Raw genomic sequence first — 25,976 nt, 5'->3', positions numbered from 1 at the left:
TCTGAAGAAGAGAAATTTGTTAACATCGAGTATAGATTTAAGTGTCAGGAAGTCGTTTCTGAAAGTATTTGTATGGAGTGTAGCCATGTATGGAAGTGAAACATGGACGATAACCAGTTTGGACAAGAAGAGAATAGAAGCTTTTGAAATGTGGTGCTACAGAAGAATGCTGAAGATAAGGTGGGTAGATCACGTAACTAATGAGGAGGTATTGAATAGGATTGGGGAGTAGAGAAGTTTGTGGCACAACTTGACTAGAAGAAGGGATCGGTTGGTAGGACATGTTTTGAGGCATCAAGGGATCACAAATTTAGCATTGGAGGGCAGCGTGGAGGGTAAAAATCATAGAAGGAGAACAGGAGATGAATACACTAAACAGATTCAGAAGCCATGTAGGTTGCAGTAGGTACTGGGAGATGAAGAAGCTTGCACAGGATAGAGTAGCATGGAAAGCTGCATCAAACCAGTCTCTAGACTGAAGACCACAACAACAACAACATTTTAAATGGAATTTTTTTTGTAAATCCAACTGTTACTGTTCCATTTGAATATCATTTTAACTTAATTATTATCTTAGGTCTAAAAATGTCTGTCGGTAATATTTGTCAATATTTGTAATTACTTAGTAATAGTTTAATGAAGCTTAAGCTCTATGGAACTACTACTGTTATGTTACTGACCAATGATGAGGCACTAGATATGACAAGATATTTATGATAATATGTTTGAGCTCATCTGTACCATCTGCAATTACTTTTATGTCTCATATATGTGGTGTGTGCTCTTTCGGATGTGTCCAAAAGAATGGACACCATTTTGATTCTGCAGCCACCATGAATCAGAAAACAAAGGATTTAAAGACATCAGTTTCCAGAAGGTATTGATTTATATCAATGGGTAAGTTGAAAATTTGTGCTGGACCAGGCTGCAAATCCAGTTCTCTTGCTTACTAAGGGAATGTGCTGACTACAACATGATCTGAACACAGTGGTCATCACAACCACATGGACAACCCTAGCATGCCTCCCTTCAGACCAAAATTCTCAACTTATACTGCACACTACCGATTACAGCCAGTGATCCCTTCAGTCAAAATACACACTAAACTTGAGCTCTACTGGGAATTGGAAAGATGCCACAAATAATGAGGCTAATGAGAAGGCTCACTACATTAATATGTGGTAGAAGTTGAGAATTTGGGTCTGACGGGAGGTGTACTATGGGTAGTCCATGCAGGTGTGGTGGTCACTGTGCCTGAGTAGCATAGTGATCAGCACATCTGCCTAGTAAGCAGGAGACCTGTGTTTGAATCCTGGTCTGGTACAAATTTTTAACTTGCCCCATGGATATAAGTCAATGCCCATCTCAGCCTAAAATAATGAGGTAAGACTTTTTTCAAAATTTGCATAAAAATGTTAAGAATGGTTTCTGTACTATGCAAGGGTTTTTGTTGTTGTGGTCTTCAGTCCAAAGACTGGTTGAATGCAGCTCTCCATGCTTCTCTATCCTGTGCAAGCCTCTTCATCTCCCAGTACACTGATCAGCCAGAACATTATGACCACTACCTAACAGCTGGTACGTCCACATTTGGCATGGATAACAGCAGTGATGCATCATGGCATGGAAACAGTGAGGACTTGGTAGGTTTCTGGAAGGAGTGGGAATCACATCTGCACAAACAAGTCACCTAATGCCCATAAATTCTGGGGAGGGAGGCCGTAAGCTCTGATACCACGTTCCGTCACAGCCCGGATGTGTTTGATTTGGTTCAGATCTGGCAAGTTAGGGGGCCAGCCTATCAATTGGAACTCACCACTGTGTTCATCAAACCACTCCGTCACACTCCTGGCCTTGTGAATGGTGCATTGTCCTGTTGAAAAATAACAGTGCCATGAAGGGGTGTACATGATCTGCAACCAGTGTATGATACTTCTTGGCTGTCACGGTGCCTTGCACAAGCTCCATTGGATCCATGGAAGCCCACATGAATGTTCCCCAGAACATAAAAGAGCTGCCGCAAGCTTGTCTCCATCCTGCAGTAGTGATGTGAAGGAGCTGTACCCTGGAAGATGATGGATTCGTTCCATCCCATCTGCATGATGAAGAAGCTATCAGGATTGATCAGACCTTGAAATGCTCCTCCACTGCACTAATATCCAGTGCCAATGGTTACATGCCCATTTCAGGTGTAGTTGCTGATATGGTGTTAACATTGGTACATGCTTGGGTTGTCGGCTGCAGAGGCCCATTGTTAGTAGTAGTGTTTAGTGCACTGTGTATTCAGACACACTTGAAATCTATCCAGCATTAAAGTCTGATGTTAGTTTCACCACAGTTCACTGCCTGTCCTGTTTTAACGGTCTGCCAGCCTATGACATCTGACATTTGTAATGAGAGAGGCTATCCAATCCCATGATGTCTGGATGTATTTTCATCTCGGTTTCGCCATATGTTATAGACACTCAGAAACCCAACATGTCATGCCAAGCCTACAGGCCATTGCAGTTTGCCTTTGGTCAACCTCACACAGATCACGGGGCTTCCCCAATCTACACACGGACAGCATGCTCACTGACACTACATGCACCATGCATGTGTCTTACTAGCAGTCAGATCAGTAGTAGGTCAGTGGTCATAATGTTCTGGCTGATCAGTGTATATCCTGCTGAATCTGCTTACTGTTTTCATTTCTCAGTCTCCCTGTATGATTTTTACCCCTCACACTTCTGTCCAGTACTATCCTGTGATCCTTTGATATCTCTGAATTTGTCCTATCACATTATCCCTTCTTCTAGTGAAATTGTGCCACAAATTTCCTTTCTCCCCTATTCTATTCAGTACCTCCTCATTAGTTATGTGATCTACCTATCTAATCTTCAACATTCTTCTGTCTCATCACATTTCAAAAGCCTCTATTCTCTTCTTGCCAAAACTGTTAATCATCCATGTTTCACATCCATAAATGGCTATACTCCATACAAATACTTTCAGAAAAGGCTTCCTGACACTTAAATCTATATTTGATGTTAGCAAATTTCACTTCTTCAGAAACACTTTTCTTGCCATTACCAATCTACATTTTATATCCTCACTACTTCAGCTGTCATCAGTTACTTTGTCGCCCAAATAGCAAAACTCATCTACTAATTTAAGTGTCTTGTTTCATAATCTAATTATCTTGGCATCACCTGATTTGTAATTTTCAGTGTGATAGAATCTGCAGCTGCAATGAATTTTTTGAAAGATTTCATGATGCCTTCAGATGCCATTCTTTTTATTTCATATATTATTGTACAATTTTGCCCTTAGACCATTTCAAGTATCTAAAGTGGAAGCATCAAACAATGGAAAACCCAGGATTGAATGTAACAATATTAGAGAAGGAAAGTTGCTACTCACCATATAGCAGAGATGCTGAGTCACGATAGGCACAACAAAAAGATTCGTACAACTATAGCTTTCGGCTATTAAGGCCTTTGTCAGCAATAGACACAAATACACACACGCGCACACACACACTCACGCAAACGCAACTTGCACACACATCTGCAGTCTCAAACAACTGAAACCACACTGGCGAAGCATTATACATTGGATACATTAGTGATACTTGTGATTTTGATGTGGGAAAAGGGCACATCTGTAGATATACTAGGCACATTATAACTTACTTTATGGATGATTTAATTTGACTACATTTTGTTACCTTTGTTTTGCTTTTGTTGATGTTCATCTTATATCCACCACCAAGACACTGTCCATTCTGTTCAACAATTCTTCCAAGTCCTTTGCTGTCTCTGACAGAATTATGATCTTATCGGAAAACCTCAAAGTTTTTATTTCTTCTCCCTGAGCTTTAATTCCTTTTTCAAATTTTTATTCATTTTCCTGTCCTTCTTGATCAATGTGCAAAATGAATAACATAGCCTCATGTATGTCCACATTACTTCAGAATCCAAACTGATGTTCCCCAAGGTCATATTCTACCAGTTTTTCCATTCTTCTGTAAAGAATTCTTGTTAGTATTTTGCAACCATGACTTATTAAACTGATAGTTCACTAATGTTCACATCTGTCAGCATATGCTTTCTTTGGATTTGGAATTGCTACATTCTTCTTGAAGTCTGAGGATATTTTGCGATATATCTTGCATGCCGGATGGAGAAGTTTTGTCATGGCTGGCACAGCCAAGGCTATCAGTGGGTGTGACAGAATGTTGTCTATGTCTGGAGCCTTGTTTTGACATAGGTCTTTCAGTGCTCTGGCAAATTCTTCTCACAATATTCATGTATCCTATTTCATCTTCATCCAAGTCCATTTCCATTTCTATAATACTGCCTGCGAATTCTTCTCCCTAGTATAGATCCTCTATGTTCTCCTTACCTCTAGCGATATATGCTTTGAATCCTTGCATTTGTCCTCTAGCCAATCCTGCTTAGCCATTTTGTGCTTCTTGTCACTCTCATCTTTTAGACATTTGTATTCCCTTTTGCCTGTTTCATTTGCTGCATTTTTATATTTTCTCCGTTCATCAGTTAAATTCAATATCTTATATGCTACCCAAGGATTTCTACTAGGCCTTATCATTTTCCTATTGGATCCTCAGGTGCCTTCACTACTTCATCTCTTACAGTTACCCAATCATCTTGTATTGTAATCCCTTCCCCTGTTCTAGTCAGTTTTTGCCCAGTGCTCCTTTTGAAACTTGCAACAACCTCTGGTTCTTTCAACTTACCCATATCTCATCTCCTTAATTTCCTACCTTTTTGCGATTGCTTCACTTTTAAGCTAGAGTTCATGACAAATAAATTGTCATTAGAGTCCATATCTGCCCCTGGAAATCTCTTACAATTGAAAATCTGGTTCTGAGATCTCTGTCTCACCATTATATAATCAATCTGAAACCTTCCAGTGTCTCCAGGTCTCTTCTGCATATATAAACTTTTTTCATGATTCTTAAACCAAGTGTTAGTGATGATTAAATTATGCTCTGTGTAAAACTGTACCAGGTGGCTTTCTCTTTTATTCCATTTTTCCCCGTCCATATTTACTTAAAATTTTCCTTCTCGTACTTTCAAATTTCAGCCCCCCATCACAATTAAATTTTCGTTTCTCTAAACTACCTTAATAGTTTCTTTTACCTCATCATACATTTCTTCAATCTCTTCATCATCTGTAGAGCTAGTTGACACATACTTTTGTACTACTGTGCTAGGTGTAGGCTTCATGTCTATCTTGGCTACACTATTGTATTCACATTCTGCTGTTCATAGTAGCTTACCTGCTTTCCTATTTTCTTATTCATTATTAAACCTACTCCTGCATTATCCCTATTTGATTTTGTATTTATTACTCTGTATTAACCTGACCAGAAGTTCTGTTCCTGCTGCCACCGAACTTCATTAATTCTCACTTTATTTAACTTCAATCTATCCATTCACTTTTTAAATTTTCTAACCAAATTTCCTGATCAAGTGATCCAACATTCCATGCTCTGATCTGTAGAACACCAGTTTTGTTTATCCTGATGATGATATCCTCCTGAGTAGTTCCTACCCATAAATCTGAATGGGAGACTATTTTACCTTTGGAATACTTTACCCAAGAAGATACCATCATCATTTAACCATACAGTAGAGCTGCATGCTCTCAGGAAAAATTACAGCTGTAGTTTCCCTTGCTTTCAGCTGTTCACAGTATCAGCACAGTAAGACTGTTTTGATAGATGTTACAAGGCTAGATCAGGCAATCACCCAGATTGTTGCCCCTGCAACTACTGAAAAGGATGCTGCCCCTCTTCCAGAACCATATGTTTATCTGGCCTCTCAGCAGATATCCCTCTGATGTGGTTGTACCAACAGAGTGTACTGTATTTCTGAGTCATGTAAGTATTATAATTGTGTGAATAATTTGATGATCTTGGATTGTCCCATTATTTCAGTAGCTAAAATTCGATTGTTTATTTTTTGGTCATATGTTTGAGAGGATTAGAAACAAGTTGTTGTTGTTGTTGTGGTCTTCAGTCCTGAGACTGGTTTGATGCAGCTCTCCATGCTACTCTATCCTGTGCAAGCTTCTTCATCTCCCAGTACCTACTGCAACCTACATCCTTCTGAATCTGCTTAGTGTATTCATCTCTTGGTCTCCCTCTACGATTTTTACCCTCCACGCTGCCCTCCAATGCTAAATTTGTGATCCCTTGATGCCTCAAAACATGTCCTACCAACCGATCCCTTCTTCTAGTCAAGTTGTGCCACAAACTTCTCTACTCCCCAATCCTATTCAATACCTCCTCATTAGTTACGTGATCTACACACCTTATCTTCAGCATTCTTCTGAAGCACCACATTTCGAAAGCTTCTATTCTCTTCTTGTCCAAACTGGTTATCGTCCATGTTTCACTTCCATACATGGCTACACTCCATACAAATACTTTCAGAAACGACTTCCTGACACTTAAATCTATACTCGATGTTAACAAATTTCTCTTCTTCAGAAACGCTTTCCTTGCCATTGCCAGTCTACATTTTATATCCTCTCTACTTCGACCATCATCAGTTATTTTACTCCCTAAATAGCAAAACTCCTTTACTACTTTAAGTGTCTCATTTCCTAATCTAATCCCCTCAGCATCACCCGATTTAATTTGACTACATTCCATTATCCTCGTTTTGCTTTTGTTGATATTCATCTTATATCCTCCTTTCAAGACACTGTCCATTCCGTTCAACTGCTCTTCCAAGTCCTTTGCTGTCTCTGACAGAATTACAATGTCATCGGCGAACCTCAAAGTTTTTACTTCTTCTCCATGAATTTTAATACCTACTCCGAATTTTTCTTTTGTTTTTTTTTTACTGCTTGCTCAATATACAGATTGAATAACATCGGGGAGAGACTACAACCCTGTCTCACTCCTTTCCCAAACACTGCTTCCCTTTCATGCCCCTTGACTCTTATAACTGCCATCTGGTTTCTGTACAAATTGTAAATAGCCTTTCGCTCCCTGTATTTTACCCCTGTCAACTTCAGAAATTCAAAGAGAGTATTCCAGTTAACGTTGTCAAAAGCTTTCTCTAAGTCTACAAATGCTAGAAACATAGGTTTGCCTTTTCTTAATCTTTCTTCTAAGATAAGTCGTAAGGTTAGTATTGCCTCATGTGTTCCAATATTTCTACGGAATCCAAACTGATCTTCCCTGAGGTCCGCTTCTACCAGTTTTTCCATTCGTCTGTAAAGAATTCGCGTTAGTATTTTGCAGCTGTGACTTATTAAACTGATAGTTCGGTAATTTTCACATCTGTCAACACCTGCTTTCTTTGGGATTGGAATTATTATATTCTTCTTGAAGTCTGTGGGTATTTCGCCTGTCTCATACATCTTGCTCACCAGATGGTAGAGTTTTGTCATGACTGGCTCTCCCAAGGCCATCAGTAGTTCTAATGGAATGTTGTCTACTCCGGGGGCCTTGTTTCGACTCAGGTCTTTCAGTGCTCTGTCAAACTCTTCACACAGTATCTTATCTCCCATTTCATCTTCATCTACATCCTTTTCCATTCCCATAATATTGTCCTCAAGTACATCGCCCTTGTATAAACCCTCTATATACTCCTTCCACCTTTCTGCCTTCCCTTCTTTGCTTAGAACTGGGTTGTCATCTGAGCTCTTGATATTCATACCAGTGGTTCTCTTCTCTCCAAAGGTCTCTTTAATTTTCCTGTAGGCAGTTACTATCTTACCCCTAGTGAGACAAGCCTCTATATCCTTACATTTGTCCTCTAGCCATCCCTGCTTAGCCATTTTGCACTTCCTGTCGATCTCATTTTTGAGACGTTTGTATTCCTTTTTGCCTGCTTCATTTACTGTATTTTTATATTTTCTCCTTTCATCAATTAAATTCAATATTTCTTCTGTTACCCAAGGATTTCTATTAGCCCTCGTCTTTTTACCTACTTGATCCTCTGCTGCCTTCACTACTTCATCCCTCAGAGCTACCCATTCTTCTTCTACTGTATTTCTTTCCCCCATTCCTGTCAATTGTTCCCTTATGCTCTCCCTGAAACTCTCTACAACCTCTGGTTGCTTCAGTTTATCCAGGTCCCATATCCTTAAATTCCCACCTTTTTTCAGTTTCTTCAGTTTCAATCTGCAGTTCATAACCAATAGATTGTGGTCAGAATCCATATCTGCCCCTGGAAATGTCTTACAATTTAAAACCTGGTTCCTAAATCTCTGTCTCACCATTATATAATCTATCTGATACCTTTTAGTATCTCCAGGATTCTTCCAGGTATACAACCTTCTTTTATGATTCTTGAACCGAGTGTTAGCTATGATTAAGTTATGCTCTGTGCAAAATTCTACAAGGCGGCTTCCTCTTTCATTTCTTCCCCCCAATCCATATTCACCTACTATGTTTCCTTCTCTCCCTTTTCCTACTGACGAATTCCAGTCACCCATGACTATTAAATTTTTGTCTCCCTTCACTACCTGAATAATTTCTTTTATCTCGTCATACATTTCATCAATTTCTTCATCATCTGCAGAGCTAGTTGGCATATAAACTTGTACTACTGTAGTAGGCATGGGCTTTGCGTCTATCTTGGCCACAATAATGCGTTCACTCTGCTGTTTGAGTAGCTATCCCGCACTCCTATTTTTTTTATTCATTATTAAACCTTCTCCTGCATTACCCCTATTTGATTTTGTATTTATAACCCTGTAATCACCTGACCAAAAGTCTTGTTCGTCCTGCCACTGAACTTCACTAATTCCCACTATATCTAACTTTAACCTATCCATTTCCCTTTTTAAATTTTCTAACCTACCTGCCCGATTAAGGGATCTGACATTCCATGCTCCGATCCGTAGAACACCAGTTTTCTTTCTCCTGATAACGACGTCCTCTTGAGTAGTCCCCGCCTGGAGATCCGAATGGGGGACTATTCTACCTCCGGAATATTTTACCCAAGAGGACACCATCATCATTTAATCATACAGTAAAGCTGCATGTCCTCAGGAAAAATTACAGCTGTAATTTCCCCTTGCTTTCAGCCGTTCACAGTACCAGCACAGCAAGGCCATTTTGGTTAATGTTACAAGGCCAGATCAGTCAATTATCCAGACTGTTGCCACTGCAACTACTGAAAAGGCTGCTGCCCCTCTTCAGGAACCACATGTTTGTCTGGCCTGTCAACAGATACCCCTCCGTTGTGGTTGCACCTACGGTATGGCCATCTGTATCGCTGAGGCACGCAAGCCTCCCCACCAACGGCAAGGTCCATGGTTCATGGGGAAACAAGTATCTCTATAAATTTCACAATGGATTTTTGCTTGAATTTTGGTAACCGCATGAACATTCAGAAATCAAATTGACCAGCTGAGGTGTACTTTTTTTGGGGTGGTGAGGGGGTGGGGGGGGGGGGGGGATGTAGATGAATTGTCAAAATGTTCACTTGTTCAGGGCCCAGCTATTCTGTGCAGAAAAAGTTACATTGGTGTTAAAATTGTGGAATTCTTTCTTTCATGTTGAGAAACTAGAATCAGTATCAAATTACTGGATGAACTGAAACTTCTCTGCTTTCTCTTCATCTATGTATTGCTACTAATAACAGAATACCAATCATTATTAAAATATTTTATAATTCATGCTTTCTGAACAAAACTTGAAAATAAAGAATTGAAATACAAAAAGGTTAAATGTTTTGTGAAATGATTTGTTTAAAAGTAAGAAAAAAAATAGAGTATAGAAACATTTAATGTACCTTGGAATGATGTACAGCATCAAAATCATGTAAAGCAAATGAGGTGCCGACTGAGAATTTAAAGTTCAATGTTTGACTAAGAATCTTATGATTTTTAAGACTGCTGTATGATTCTGAGTGTCATTGGAAGGCATGTTAAATATTTCTTTTATCTTTTTTGGTTCTTACTTTCACACCGATTGTTTCACACAACATTTTACCCTCTTTCCTTAACCATGTGTATCTAATCCTCTACTTATGGAAGAAGCCCTACAACACAAATATATTCCTTCATATGAGAATGTAACTGTAATGGGACAAATTACAGTAGAATTTGAAGCAGAAGTCAAAGCCCAGAACAGCAGCAAGGACACAGCCAGATGGCAGATGCTGTTCATTGAACTGCACGATCAGCTTCTGTGTTGTCAGATCACCCATGCCAAAATCATGCCACAGACATCGGGAGCAGCTGGCCGTCATCCATGTTTTATTAGCACCACTCAGCAGCAGCAAGACTGGCCTGGGTCCAGCTCTTTAGAAGCCTCTGTGGCTTTATTGAGTTCTGTCTGTTATGCCAGAGACCAGTCATTGCCCTATTCCATACAGTTCACAGTGGCCCACAAACACAGCACTTCTGCTAATTCAACACCAAGAACAAGTATGTAATTGCTGATCTGGTTGAGTACATCATGTTCAGCATGGCAGGGCCATGCACAATGCTTGCTGTGTCAGCTGGGAGTCTTCACCGTAAACTCTGCAGTCACCAGTCACGAACAAAGCACCTCTGCACGTCTGCCCAGCCCTGGCAGCCAACACTGCACCAGCAACCCACATCTACTCTTCACTATTGGTCTGGAGTTTGAATCCATGCAATGCATTTGCTGCACCACCCAGAATTACATGGCCTACCATAGAAGTAGAAGACACTGCTGGCTGGCCTTCTTCTACACTGCAACCTGCATATTTGCTGTCAGAACTGAAATCTTTGGGAGACTAATGGAATAACAATAACCAACAAAAGATACATCATGCTGATGGAAGAAGACTAGAAACAGTGATTCAACAGGGTCAGCATGAGATGTAAGTAGTAACCCAACCTTTTTATTTTCACTCTCGGGATTATGTACAGCCTTTTGTTTGAACTTCCCATATTTTTTCCTATTATGTCTGTGTTAGATATCACTGTAGTGTTCAGTAAGGGACCAAGGTTCAAAACATTAATTTCAGTAGTATGGACCAAGTGTAATTTACCTGGGCACATCAGAAAAGTCATTACACGAACCACTGTTGGAAGTGTGCTTTGTTAAATGTGGGGAACTGTGCGTGCTGAGAGGACTTATGAATAGACTGAAGTAACTGTAAGTTTCACTTTTAGAAAGTAAAATGAGAACTATAAGTAGTTAAAGTTTTGGAAACAGGTTAGAGAAACTTTTAGATTAGACTCAGATTGTGTGGGATACGAGTATAGTTGAAACATAGCATGCTCAATAATAAGGTAAGGATAACCAGTGGTATGTAAGCACTGACCAAGTATGGCATGGTTTGAGAGCAGGAACAGAACTGGATGGTTCATATTTTCTGTCTGTACATTATGCATGACTGACCAAAAGCACCAACATGCTGAGGCACCACGTGGATGCGTGACTTGTGACTGTCAAAGATGTCATCAATTAAATCACTCCAGGTTTGCCAGGACACAATGCACATAATAGTGGCAAATCAAGCTAGTGAAAGTAATTGATGATGCTACCTTATCCGTACTTAAAAGGGGGCTGAATTTCGCACCAACACCGACAACATTACCAACAGAACAATTCATCAGCGCGGTGGAACAGGCCGCTCTTGCACTTCCACGAGACGCTGCAGAGGAAATACAATGGGAAACACGCCATGTACTCACCAGGGTGGCTCTGCTGAAGCCAAACATCTTCAAGGAAGAGAGGAAAGCACTGAAGTGGCTCCGAGAAGATGCCGAGACTGTAGTCCTCCCAGCAGATAAAGGGAATTGCACAGTCCTACTACCATGTAATGTATTCAAACAAAAATTGTATGACCTATTAGAAGACAAAACCTACCAGAGAATCGAAGATGATCCTACCAGTAGAGTGAAAAGGAAGACTATTGAGCTTCTCCAGCACACCTTTGAAGATAAGAAGACATGAAGAAACTTCGTCCACGAGCAGCTGCACCTCCTAGACTTTACGGACTACCTAAAGTCCATAAGGATGGATTGACTCTCTGCCTGATTGTAAGCAACATTGGTGCACCAACATATGAATTAGCAAAACATCTGATGTCGATGCTCAGTCCCTTTGTGGGCAAATGTCAGCACCACATCAGAAACTCCGTGCATTTTGTCCAGCAGCTCCAGATCTTCCAATTAGGCCAAGAAGACCTCATGGTGAGCTTTGACGTGGTATTCCTGTTTATTAGGGTACCTCTAAGAGACTCCCTAAGCCTCAAAGGAGAAAAATTTGGACCAACAGTAAAAAATTTTTCTAATTCATACTTATGTCAAACTACTTTCTGTTTTATGGGAACTACTGCAAACAAACTAATGGAGTAGTGATGGGCTGTCCGCTGTCACCAGTAGTGGCCATTATGTTTATGGAGGCTTTTGAAGAAGAAGACAGGCCTTCTTGCTTTTTTCGATATGTAGACAATACATTCGTAATCTGGCCGCATGGAGGACAATGCCTCCAAGACTTTCTGTAGCATCTGAACTCGCTGCACCAGAATATCAAGTTCACGATGGAGGTAGAAGAAAACAACCAGCTTCCATTTCTGGATGTGCTCATCAAGCGAAGACCAGATGGCACACTAGGACACAGTGTCTACCGTAAGCCGGCACATACAGATTTGTACCCGTATACCTCCAGCTGTCATGCTCCTTCACAGCGAGAGGGTGTTCTAAGCACACTGGTGCAAAGAGTACGCAAAATCTCGGACTGTGACAGCCTAGCAGCTGAACTGCAGCACTTGCAGGCCATGTTCCGTATGAACAGTTACAACAACCGGCAGATGAAATGGGCCTTAAGACCGAAGAAGCTGGACCGCAGCCTTCCGAGGACAAAGACAAACCGGTTGTGACAGCGATCATAGCATATGTTGGGAACACATCAGCAAAGATCAGCAGGATACTCAAACGATAGCTAGACATCTCACCTCCTTGCTACAACTGCATATTAGTAAAACTGATAATCACATTAAAAATTCTGTGCACTTTATTGAAAAATTGAAGGAGATTACTGTCAGCCCATGTGATATCGTTGTAAGTTTTGATGTAGCATCCTTGTTTACCATGGTGCCTGTTGACAAAGCTCTTTCATACATAGCTGATATGTTTCCCACTGATATAGTAGCTCTGTTTCCAAATTACCTGTCCATGACTTGTTTTCGGTAGGATAATGAGTTTTACGAGCAAACGGAAGGAGTTACCATGGGCAGCCCTCTGAGTCCAGCTATTGCTAATCTATTCAAGGAATTTTTTGAGCAGCAGGTGCTGCAGTCTGTCAGTAAAAGCCCTTTTAAGTGGTATTGGTATGTGGATGACACTTTTGTGGCATGGAATCATGGTGAAGAGGAATTGTATGGTTTCTTGGTCCACCTAAATATATTCATCCAAAGATACTATTTACTATGGAGAAAGAGAGCAATGGGCAACTAAATATTCTGGATGTATCAGTAATCAAATGGGCACATGGGAATTTAAGGCATAAAGTGTATAGAGAAGATACAAACACTGACTGTTACCTCCATAAGGATTTGAACCATCATCCCAAGCAGAAGAGAGGTGTCATTAAAACATTGGTGGACAGAGCTAATAAGACCTGTGAGCCAGTTTATTTGCAAGATGTACTAAATCATTTGTGAATTGCTTTCAACAAAAATGGATACACTGACAATGAGATAGATTGAGCACTTCATCCCAGATGAAAAGTGTCTGACCACATTCAGCAACAAGAATCGTCAGCTGGAAAAGTTTTTCTTCCATTCATCCGCAATATTACAAACATTATTGGGAAAGTTCTGGCCAAGTTTCAAGTTGACACAATCTTTAGACCCACTAAGAAGGTTAATGAGTATTTAAGATCAGCGAAAGACACATGATGCCCCTTAGAAACTCCTGGTGTATAAAATTCCGTGTAACTGTGGGAAGGTTTATATTGGAACAATGAAAAGAAGTGTCAGTACCCTCTTAACTGAACCAAAAGGAACTGTCGACTAGGACATACCAACAAATCAGCTGTAGTGGAACATGTTTTTAAAGACACTGATCATTAAATAAAATTTAGTGATACAGGCATGCTAGCCAGGGCATCACATTATTGTGCAAGTATGTATAGGGAAGCTATATAGATTCAGAAACCACCACAATAATTTTAATAGAAAAGATAAAGTTTTAAAGTTAGGCAAGATATGGCAGTTGACTTTGCACCAATGATGTGACAATCAATTACCTTCAATTGAGAATAATGACAATAGTCAGAGATAGACTTACAGTCGGCCCCACATGATGTATGGTGGTGCCCTCTACGTGATCTATATAAATGGGACCTCCACCGCCTGGAAGCCAATTGTTGACTCACCTCACAAGATGTTGCCCACAGTTGGCAATGAAATGTCAGGAAGAAGATGTTTTACTGATTGACCACGGCCTCTCAGCCTGGAAATTTTAACTAATGGATACAATATGTTATTGGGTTGATGCATATGTTCGTCGCATTTTTCTATAAGTTTAATAAACACAACAGATACACATAACAATGAATTTAGTCATCAATAATATATTCTCCTTCACTATTTACAACACTCTGACAATGTTGGGGTAACTTGTTGATTCCACCACAGTAGAACTCAGATGGTTTTGAGGCAGAGAACTTGTTGAGCCATGTTCGAGCACATTTTCATCCTGAAAGGAAGTTCCTTGAAAGTGGTTCAGTAGCCTTTAAATTAATTTTTGTTTGTGTTTTTTGTTCTATTTAAATGTACTTCCCTTTAAAATGTGAGACTTTCACATTTGCTGCCATCTTAATATTTACTAATTTTCATTTGCTACATATATTACTGGTAGGTTACTTTATACAATGATCTTAGACCCTTTTTTAGATTCTGTTTTTAGTGCATTTAGTACTAAGATTTATCAAAATTTATTTCTCTTTCTCATTATATATATATCTTCTATTTTTAGTTAAATAATGTTGCATGAATTCTGTCTGTGAGTTTGTTCATAAACTGTTACCAATCTTTGATTGATTTTATTACAGAAATGAATAAACAACAAAAAACAGCAATTTTGTATTAAGTTACCAGTGTCCAGATTGCCTGAAAGTGTACAAGAAGCTGTGTAATTTGAAGCAACACCTGAGAATCGAGTATGGCCAACCTCCTCAATTCCAGTGTCCATACTGCCCTCAAAGAACCACATGGCAAAACAGCTTAAGACAACATATTATTCAGAGACATGACAGCAACATTCCATATTTTTAAATAATTGCAGGATAATAGGAAATTATTGTTGCTGATACAAGTGCTGTAATATAAATATGAAGTCAGCCACTTATTAGTAACTTTACCTTAAGAACTTGAGCTTCCACATTGTGAACTGCTGCAAATATACAGATATGAATTTGAGATCATCCAAGTGACTTAATTTCTTACATAGAGTGAAACCAATAGCCCCCCCCCCCCCCCCCCTCTCTCTCTCTCTCTCTCTCTCTCTCTCTCTCTCTCTCTCTCTCTGTGTGTGTGTGTGTGTGTGTGTTCACTCCTAATGTATAAGAGTAACAAGTAAATGAAACAAAACAATAGAGTTCAGTTCAGTTCTACATGAAAATGTAAACACTATGACACATTAATAACAGATGATATCAGCCATACTTTATTTGGGACACTTGTTCCTTGCTAGTAGAGACATAAATATAGCTTAACTAATGTAAATAGATAATGACAAAATGGAGAGAATAAAATGCTAGTCGCCACATAGAGAATGTGCTGAGTCACAGAGAGGCACAGTGAAAAATACTGCTAAGATAATTAAGTTTTCGGACAAAGTCCTTCTTCCAAAAGTGATGGGGCACCTGAAGATTGTGGCAATGTATGTGTGAGTTGCACTTGAGTAAATGTGTGTGTTTTCTATTTTGGGAGAAAGACTTTGTCCGTAAGTGTAATTATTTTAGCCCTCTTTTCCATTGTGCCTAACTGCAACTCAGGGCCTCCTCTATGCGGTGATTAGCTACCTATCCTTTTCATATTGTTGTTATTGTTTACTGGACATTTCATTGTTTTGCATAGATAATGGATGTAATAAAGATAAAAACTCACTGTAAAATTGAGGCATGTAGTAAAGGTAACAACTCACTGTAAAGTGGAGGCACTGAGCTGTCAATAAGCACATAAACAAGACTGTAAAGTTTTCTAAGCTTTTGGACAACATCCTTCTTCAGAGCTAAGTAATGCAGAACACAAAATATGGCTGCACTGTCCCAGTCAGCTGCATAATACAGGCACTCCACGTTAACTATGTGAGGGATTGTATTGAATTGATTGGAAGAGAGGAAAAATGAGTTGGGCGATGGCTGGGTGGTGGGAATGGTGGCTGACAGCTGAAGGGAGCAAGGAGGATGGGGGCAGATGGAGAAAATGCCATGGGATGGGGGTTAAGCACTGGTGGATCCACACAGGTACAGGAAGAGAGAGTTGTATGTCACACAATAAGGTGGAGGAGTGAACTGGGAGTGGAAGATTACACTGAGGAGGAGGGAAATAGCTTTTTCTCATTAAAAAGGTGCAGGCACATATGCAGTAAGTAACCAATTTTGATAATTAATGGCATTATAATATCATGTAGAAGGAAATGGGAAGTATATCATAACATGAGCCTCATAACAGAAGTAAAGTGCTGAGGAATGTCATCTGATAGGCCATAACATTGCATTATTCCAAGAGACTAGGAATCTCACAGAACAATAATGAAACTATTTGGTCAGTTGTGAATGAGGCGTCAGGGTAGAATGTGAATGCACAACAATTTACATCCATCCTGTGTAAGAATTAAACTGTTAGTTACACACTGTAGTTGTGTAAAATCACTTGTTGTCAATAGTCACCATATTTAATCAAAATTTTATTGATACAGGTAAATATGTAGAATTCTTGAAACTTGCTGTTCTGAACAACTACATCATATGCAGCTACAGGAAACAAGGAAAACAAAATTGAATCAATTATTACACCATTAAAGAATGAAGACTCCCATAGGTATGATGAAGTTTCGAGGATTATGAAGACCAGTGCACCAAACAATAGCTCAATACTCAGTCACCTGTGCAATGTGTGTTTCAGGTGTTATCAGTTTCTTGATAGACAGAAACACTGATTTGTGACACCACTTTGTAAAATGAATCAAGAGGTAACATATACAATCACTGGCCAATATCTTTGCTGCCAGTGCCTTCAAAAGTTTTTGAGAAAGCAATGTGTAGGAGAGTAGAGGCTCATTGCAGAACACATAATTAGCTGTTGATTCTCAGTTTGGCTTCAGGAAGGTAGTATCTACAGAAAATGTTAGTTATTCTCTTGTTTGTGAGACACTAACAGGTCTAAATGATAAGTTAAGATGGTAAGCATTTCTTTAATTTAACAAAAAACATTTGATTGTGTACCATACAATACTTTTACCTAAGTTGAAAAATTGGTTCCACTTCATATCTGGGAAGTAGGAAGCAAAAGGTTATCCTCCAGTGTCAACAAAGAGAAAAGAGAAACAAACAGAGAAGAGACTGGGCTCATGTAAAGTGAAGAGTGTCACAGATTTCTGTTTTGGGTCCATTTTTTCCCTCTTCTTAGTGTGTGTCAATGATCTGCCACTTAACATGACGAATGATGCAGAAATTGTTCTCTTTGCAGATGACGCAAGTATTATTGTGAAAGACATTGAACATAATATAAATTATGTAGCTAATAGGGTAGTTAGTAACATTACGACATGGCTTTCAGAGAACAGATTAATTCTTGATTGTATAAAAATGCAGTGCATATACTTTTTGACATAAAGCTCTGTAAAAGGAAAATTCCATTGTCTGGTGGTGGTTGAACAATCAGTGAATTCAACCATTATAAATTCTTGGTACTGAGGGTGGATGGAAGACATTATTGGAATCACCACTGTCAAGTACTTGCACAGAAAATGAATGCTACTATCTTCAATATGACAAATATCTCTACTGTCTCTGTGTTGTCACTGAGTGAGGTGGTGCAGTGACAAGACATCAGAAGGATGATGGTTCAAATTTGCGTACAGCCATCCTGATTTAGGTTTTCTGTGATTTCCCTAAATCACTCCAGGCATATCTATGATGATTCTTTCCCCATCCTTGAAACAACCTGAGCTTGTGCTCTATCTCTAATACCCTCATTGTCAATGGGACATTAATCCCTAATATTCCTTCCTTTCCTGTCTTGTCATATTTTGAAGCAACTCATCAATAATATTCTTAGCCCAGAAATGGACTGTCCAACTGATCTATGTTTGCAGTTCATGAACTTTGTGTTGACCACTGTCATAGGTGTCTAACTTTGCCATTCTTGTACATATAAGGGGCATTCAACTGAAAATGAGACAGGGGGAAAAACCTATGTAATTTATCCCACCATGAGACAAGACAGTAAAAACCTTCATGGAAAAATGTTTGCAGTTGCCTGTGGAACCACAATTGTACCTAGGCATGCACACGTTCATCTGCAACAAATCTACGGTCACAAACGTCTTTCTCCAGGGCTCCAAAAAGTGGAAATTGCTTGGGGAGAGATCAGGACTGTATGGAGAATGTGTAATGGCTTCCCAGCAAAACTTCAGCAGTGTAGTTGAAACAACTTTGGCAACATGTGGGTAAATAAGCCCAGAAGAAAGACATTTGCAGCCATCAATTTATGTACTTCGGATGAAGAGATGCACACCTAGCTACAGTCATAGTTTTTCAGGCATCCACAAACATTGTTCCACAAAAGCATTGACCATTTTGTCTCATAGTGGGATAAATGTGTGAACAAGTATGTTGATTACTTTTGAAACAGTGAGCAGTTTACTTAGGTTTCTTTCCATCTGTCTCATCTTCATTTACTGACCCTTATATATTCCATCATGGGATTTGTTGTTGACAATATTAACTCATTCAGAAGAAACTGCAAGATTCATTCAGCGACTACTAGGTGGAAAAATGATTTGCACTTAGATAAGACTTCATTAGGGATTGTACAGAAAAGTTTGTATCATTCAGCAGACTTCAGTTTTCAATAGGGTTTCAGCAGTACTTTGTTCGTGATTGATACACATTCCATGAGCTCATCTTTAACTTGTAAAGTTATGGTTGAGTTTTCTGCTTATGTAGTAACCAATACTCTCTTTTTTTTTTTACACTTACGGTTCATTTGTTGTTTTATATCCACATGCAAATGTGCCTGGGTGTTTATTTGGTTTTTGTATATAGTACACTTGGTAACTCATCACTCATCACTGACTGGTATGTTAGTGTCATCAGCAAATGATACTGTTTCACTATGTTCGGCATGTTGGTGAAAATTTATGGTATATATCAAGAAAAGTATTAGCACATTCCTTGGGGTACTCCAATATTAATGTATTCTAGTGGAGAAAATTGTTTTAAGGTATGACTGGAGTTAGTTTGAGTGATCTCCATCCATTGTACTCTGTTTTTTAGGTATGAATGAAATTGCTTATTTGCTACTCCCTTTATTCCAAGTGCCTCCAGTTTACTTAGCAGAATTGTGAGTATCAAAATCTTTGGTAAGATGAGGAAGATACCTGTTATGTGATCTCATTTCTCTACTGCTTCCAGAACAACATTTATAAATTGAGAGATAACTGATGCTGTTTTTTTACCAAATCTGAAACCAAACTGTTCTTTACACAGAAGATTGAACTTTATTATGTGCCCCATGAGTCTATTTTTATTTGATTTCTATTAATGTTGAAAATGATAAGAGTAAAGAGATGGGTCTATAGTTTTCTATGGTTTCTGGGTCATCTTTCTTATGTAGAGACAGGATTTTTCATTCTTTAGTGTCAGTGGGAAGTGACCCGCAACAATGAAGGATTCATTTATGATATGCACTAAGGAATCCACAAACTCCTTCAGCAAGCACACAGGTACTTCATCCATATCTGCTAAGGTTTTAATTTATAGGTTGCACACGACACTGCTGAGTTCTTCCACAGCGTTGCAGCATCACTGTGTTTAGTATACTGTACAGTGTTTGTATAGGCTGGGCTTTATAAAACTACTGTTGCAGTAGGTGTCTATATTTCTGAAACACTGATGTGCAAAGTTTGCTAGATTTTTGAGATCATGAACTATGGTACCATCATGCTGAAATTGCATATTTACTAGCCTCCCTTTTTTTCCAGGTTGCTTTGATTTTATTTCCTGCCTTTTTAATCATTTTGGAACTTTTTTCTGTTAGTAACACTTTTCTGTATATCTTTTTGTATGTGTGGTGACAGTTTCTAAATGCAGGATAATTTCGTTTGTTTTTTATGCTGTTGAGGTATTTAAGGTTTATGGAGGACTTCCTTATCCCATTGGTCATCCAGTCATAATTTGTTTTGTTCTGTAATAACTCTTTGTGCTTTTGGAAACACTTTTTCAAATTTGAATGTAAATATCTAGAGGAACTTTGAAAACTTTCCGTTCATGGTAGTCTCTCTGTCCACTTCATCTCATGTGTGATTTTTCAACTGCATGACAACTTCAACTCTTTCTGGATTAGAGAAAACCCTTCTGTATGTGAATATTTTAGTTTTGTTTTCTATGGATACATTTAATTTTAAGATCTGACTGGAGTGATCTGAAAGGCCAATATTATCTTCTATATTATAACTTTCTTTCTCTATCTCGGTCAGTATACGACCAATCACTGACACTGCTGAATAGTCAAACCTCTGGAGAAGGATGTGTTTTCAGCTTTTCAGTTTGAGGTGATGTTGGGTAATTGTTAGTCACTCTTTTGCAGCTGGTTCACATTGACAGTTGTAGGATTAGGCGCATATGTGGATAGTGTGTGGAAGATTTGTTTGCAGACCATATTTCGAGGGTAGTGCATGTCTGTGAAAGCCTTACTAAGACCTTTAGCATACTATGCAAGGGATAAATCATCATTGCAGTTACTCTGTACTTAAATTACATTTCATACCAGAAATGTGTGCCAGGCCCAGACTTCAGGTCAAGGGAAGTGTTCGATTCCAATTTTGTTGATTTGATGTAGTTTTTGAGTAGTGATGATTGTGGACATGGTTGTAGTTTTGAGTTTCATGATTTGGTATCGGTAGTTTCCGTCGACCTGTATAAGTCAAGGGAAGTGTTCAATTGTTGTTTTTAGTTGATTTTGGGAATGATGTTGTCATTTTATTTTATCGTTTTTGTCATTTGATTTAGTGGTATCTGTTTATTTTTAGTTTTCCCCACCCACAAAACCCCCAGTTTCCCCTGCTTGTCCCGTTAGTTTCATTATATTGTTGGAGGAATATGTATTTGGCTTTTCAATCTATTTTTGTCTTTGTTATCATGTTTATGTAATGACGTCATAGTCACAATATGAGAGTTGTGGTGAATGGTCGTTTCCGCCATATTGGTGACATCATTGGTCAAAGCAGATGGGTGTAATCGGACATTTCCGTTAACCCCAGACTTCAACCCAGACATGTGTCTTTCAAATGTAATCCCTGTACTGTCTGAGCTACCTAGGCAAATCTTATGGCCTTTTTCAGAGCTACTATACTGTAACCCCATCCCATATATGATAAACTCTTGCTAAAACTGTAAGAAGGATGATACCATCAAGTACTTCCACAACCATGGCTACATTGTCCTTTAGTAATAGACACAGTAAATACATTAGATAGTTGGACTTTATAGTCATTTTGTAATTAGTTCTGAAGAAGGACATGATTCAAAAAACTCTCAATATTTTCATCTTTGTTAACATGTGTATGAAACACTCACTACCTCACATACAAGGTGAGTGGTTACCATTACCCTTTCCATTGTTTGTATTCCACTCAGGATTCTCCAGTACCATATTAACTCATGATTACCAAGATTGTGTATTCAGCAACAATTGCAGTTTTTCAACCAGCCTTTAAAGTCATTGTAACTTCATTTATGTAGCCTAAGAATAAGAGTGAACCCTGTACCAGTTACTCTGGGTCCCCATATTCTTCCCAATTCTGGTTAGTTTCATTCCTGTAATATAGTCTGTCAGTGAGATCCCTTGTTTCTTCTGTTGATGGTAAGATTTCATCCATACTAGGTCCATGAATATGAGACACTGTACAGTTATCCATGTAGAATTTTGTCATTCACACAACCAAAGGCTTTGGCAAGGTCACGAAGAATACCAACAGGATAATTTTTCTTTTTTAGCTGGCATTTCCTTTAGGCAGTCTTGTAGCCTATTGGTCTCACCAAGAACAATTCTTTACAAAATCCAAAGTGAGAGATAATTAACAAGTTCTGTTCAATCAAACAAGTCAGTATTCTATCACAGGCCAGCTTTGGAAAGATTGGAAGATGAAATAGGTTTGTAATTAAAGGTGGTTTGTGTATCTCTCTGGTTTTATATACAAGTGCTACTACAGCATAATTAAGTGTGTCAGAAAAAAATGCCCCAAGTCATTGACTGATTCCAAAGAATGCTAAAGGATAATCCTATCAATTCAGCATAACTTTCAGTGTTCTGCTAGAAACACTACTATAGCCAGTGGAATTATTACTTGTTAATGATCTGGGAACTCCTTATTGTTGGAATGTTTTATTTTTTGGAACTTAGTGCATGTATATCACTTTTTTAATAGCAGACTGATTGATTTTGCAATACTAGCGATAATGTAGTTTAAACTTGGGACTGCAGCTTGTCCTCGAAGTTAGGTGAAGCTCTTTCTCTTCTAGCACAAGGTATTTTACTCCCAGGAGCTACCCATCCATAATCCTTGCTGCTGTTTGTTTTACTTTTGTTTGTTTTAGATGAAAACATGACTCAAAGTACTGTAAGAATATGTTTAAGAAAGAGTGAAATTTTCCATTTACACTGTGTGCTTTTATATTTCTTCCAAGTATACTTCCTATAATTTATCTCTAAATGCTGTGATAAAACCATCATTTATCATTCTGCAATACAATACTTTCGTTCTATAATCTGTACCTAGCTGGTCAGAATATTCCATCATCAACATTTGGCCATCGTGTTCAGATAAACCATTGGCTGTTGGCTTTACACTTATATCATTGCAGATTGTTGGGTCTAAACACAAACTATCAGTGACTGTCAGTCCTGTCCTTCAATTGTTATAGAGAATTTTACAGTAGCAAATAATCTGAAATTGGACATCAACATCTTTTGGTGCTCTTGATCAATACTGTCTGACAGAAAACAATGATACCTTGGTTGAGTGTGCATGACCTTATTAAAACAGTCACTGGCTGTTTTATGAAACTTAAGACAGTATTACTAACTTGCGTGTTTCTTGTTCCAGTATTGTGGCACAGCAGTCAAAGAGCTGTTCATTAATCTCATTTGCTTCTCATTTCACATCAAATGTTATTCCTTCTTTTGCACTGAATATCTTGTGTTCTTCAGTTAGCATAAGAGTGTATCTAGAATTGTTGAGGTTTATTTTCATTTTTCAATCACTGGGTTCCTAATCTTTTACTATGCCATCTGTGTGCCAGTACTCACCAGTTCCTTGAAGCTGCCATAGGATCGATAATACTGTTGCAGTAATAATTGTTGAAATGTAATTATAGCAGACTTTTATTTAAGAGTGATATGATATGAGTATTTGAGGATGAGAGCAGTATTTTTCACTTTGCTTTTCCAGGTAACTCATCTGAGTGGACATCATTTGCTGACAGTTATCCTCTGGAAGACACTGAGCAATTTATTCAACACAGTGCAGAAAAGCCACTTAACCAAGATGAGTTCCAGTGTCCAGCTTGTGACAAAATTTACAAATATAAATCAAATATGATTCGTCATTTTCGTCATGAATGTGGTAAGGAACCACAGTTCCAGTGTCCCTATTGCCCATATCGTTTGACACAGAGAAGCAGTCTTTATGTTCATATTAGAAGAAAGCACACCACACATAACTGACAAATCACAGTTTTAAAAATCATTTCATAATTTCAGATGTTTCACAATCAGTGAACTGTCATATTCACTGTGATGGATCTTTGTAAACCAAAGAAGAGCAGTTTCCGTGACCTTGAATCAGGCAGCAAAATGGAAGGTGCCAGTTATGTAAAGTGTCAGATCCAAAGATCCATTTGCATTCTCATAATTTATTTGAACTCCGACAATTACATAACAGTACACAATTTCACTGGTGTGCTGCTATTCAGTCATTCATCCATTCACTGATTAAGTTCCATATGTACATTAAAAACAGAAGCAGCTGTTAGAGACTATATTAATAATTATCTGTTGTTAAACTACTGTAAACTATTTGCACTTCCTCATGCTAAATGCAAATTAAAAGTAACAGCATATTTGCCACTTCAAAAGTGCTGACTCTTTCCCTGTTGTATTAAATATGTGCCATGTTCCTCCTACTAGTATCTTATTTTTGCCATGATCATATTGCTTTTAATCATAACATCAAGTATTTGCATTTGTAACAGTGAGGACCTGTATACCATGAACAGTGGGACTCCTCATGAATCTGAAAGGGAACTTCAACCCTTAAAACTAGCTTATCAGATACTGAACATATGTAGTAAGAATATTACATTATTTATTATATGAAGCACTACAATTTCCCAAGATATCTTTTTTTTTTCTTATTCATATATTGTGAAATATGTAAATATCATTGATATGAGGATGACATCCTCATAACAGCTATTGACTGCCAAAGGTGCACTTCATAGTAAGTTGTCACATGGGAAATAGAAAAATGATGAAGTCATGATTGTAAATAAATAAATTCAGTAACATTCCCGGTGTAATATGTTGTACTTTCTGAAATACTGTAGAACTGTGGATGCCAGTTAACAAAAAATAATAGATTTATTAATTTTTTCATAAATTGTGTTCTGTAGACCCTATCCTGAAGACATATTCAGAGTCATAGGACAAAGTTTATTACACATTAACATAGACTACCACTACCACTAAGAGTATATAAAAGTAAAGGTTAGCCACTGAACACAACTTATATCTGAACTGTAAATAAACATCATACACAATTGTCAGAAATTGGTTACTTTAAAATAACCTGCTCCTTTTTTTGTTTGTGCAGCATGTAAATTAAAAGTATGATGCATTTACTACAAGAATTAAATGTCATTTTAATGAGAGCATTCTCCTAAAGAAGCACACAAGGAAAGCTGTAGGACCAAACACAGTGGATTACCATTGAAATGTTAGAATAATGAATGGGCATAGCTGAGAACTATAAAATATCACAAAAGCTGTATGGTACAGTACAATAATAAGAGATGCAAAAGCAAAATTAAATTAACAGCACCATAATGAACACAGAAAACAAGATAAAGGAAGATTCAAATGTAATTAATTCTGAAAGAAAGGAAAAAGATGTATCAAACAGGGAAACATAGATCAGGACAATGAAAGTATACAATGCAGTGCTTACAGATGGAAGAGAAATAGCAAACATACTCAGTAATAGCTATATAAACATAGTGGAGCACTTAACATTGGAAAGAAATAGGTCAAAAAAGAGGGTTACTGAGATATCAAGAAAATTATGTTTCTGAACCAGTCACAGAAGATGAACTGAGAAAATTGATACAGAAATTAAAGTCCAACAATCAGCTTGTGACAATGAAATATGAATTCATTCAACAAAACTAGTATGTGACCAAGTAATTACACCATATATTCTTCTTTATAATCAATGGTGTTAGAAAGTCTAATCAAACTGGTTGCTCTTTAGGAAGTAACTGATAATCAATGTTTTCTGTCTTTGATGTGTTCTATATTCCACAGACTATTACAAACAATGAGAAACCCAGGATGGAATGTAACAATATATGAAAAGGATAATTGCTTCTCACCATATAGCACAGATACTGCGTTGCAGAAAGCACAACAAAAAGACTGTCAGGAAGTTAGCTTTCAGCCAATAAGGCCTTTGTTAAAAGTAGACAACATACACACATGAGCAAACTCATGCACGTGCAACTAATGCACAAATGG

At 38.2% G+C, this 25,976-nt stretch overlaps 1 protein-coding gene across 3 annotated transcripts in view; it reads left to right on the top strand.

Moving 5' to 3' along the window:
- The window catches only part of LOC126253563 (longitudinals lacking protein-like), a 398,965-nt gene that overhangs the window by 315,084 nt on the left and 57,905 nt on the right, over window positions 1-25,976 (top strand). The window contains exon 5 of one of the 3 annotated variants that reach the window (XM_049954983.1): window positions 23,635-23,924. The exons of the other annotated variants lie outside the window; for them this stretch is intronic. Coding sequence (XP_049810940.1) covers window positions 23,635-23,909 — 275 coding nt within the window. The 3' untranslated portion in view covers window positions 23,910-23,924. Of the gene's footprint in view, window positions 1-23,634; window positions 23,925-25,976 lie in introns of those variants that run through there. 3 annotated transcript variants of the gene reach the window in all.

This window comes from Schistocerca nitens, chromosome 4 (genome assembly GCF_023898315.1).
Source record: "Schistocerca nitens isolate TAMUIC-IGC-003100 chromosome 4, iqSchNite1.1, whole genome shotgun sequence".
In the NCBI taxonomy this organism is placed as follows: domain Eukaryota; kingdom Metazoa; phylum Arthropoda; class Insecta; order Orthoptera; family Acrididae; genus Schistocerca; species Schistocerca nitens.
Note: the sequence above shows the minus strand (reverse complement) of the source record. Positions and strands in the feature narration are given on the sequence as shown.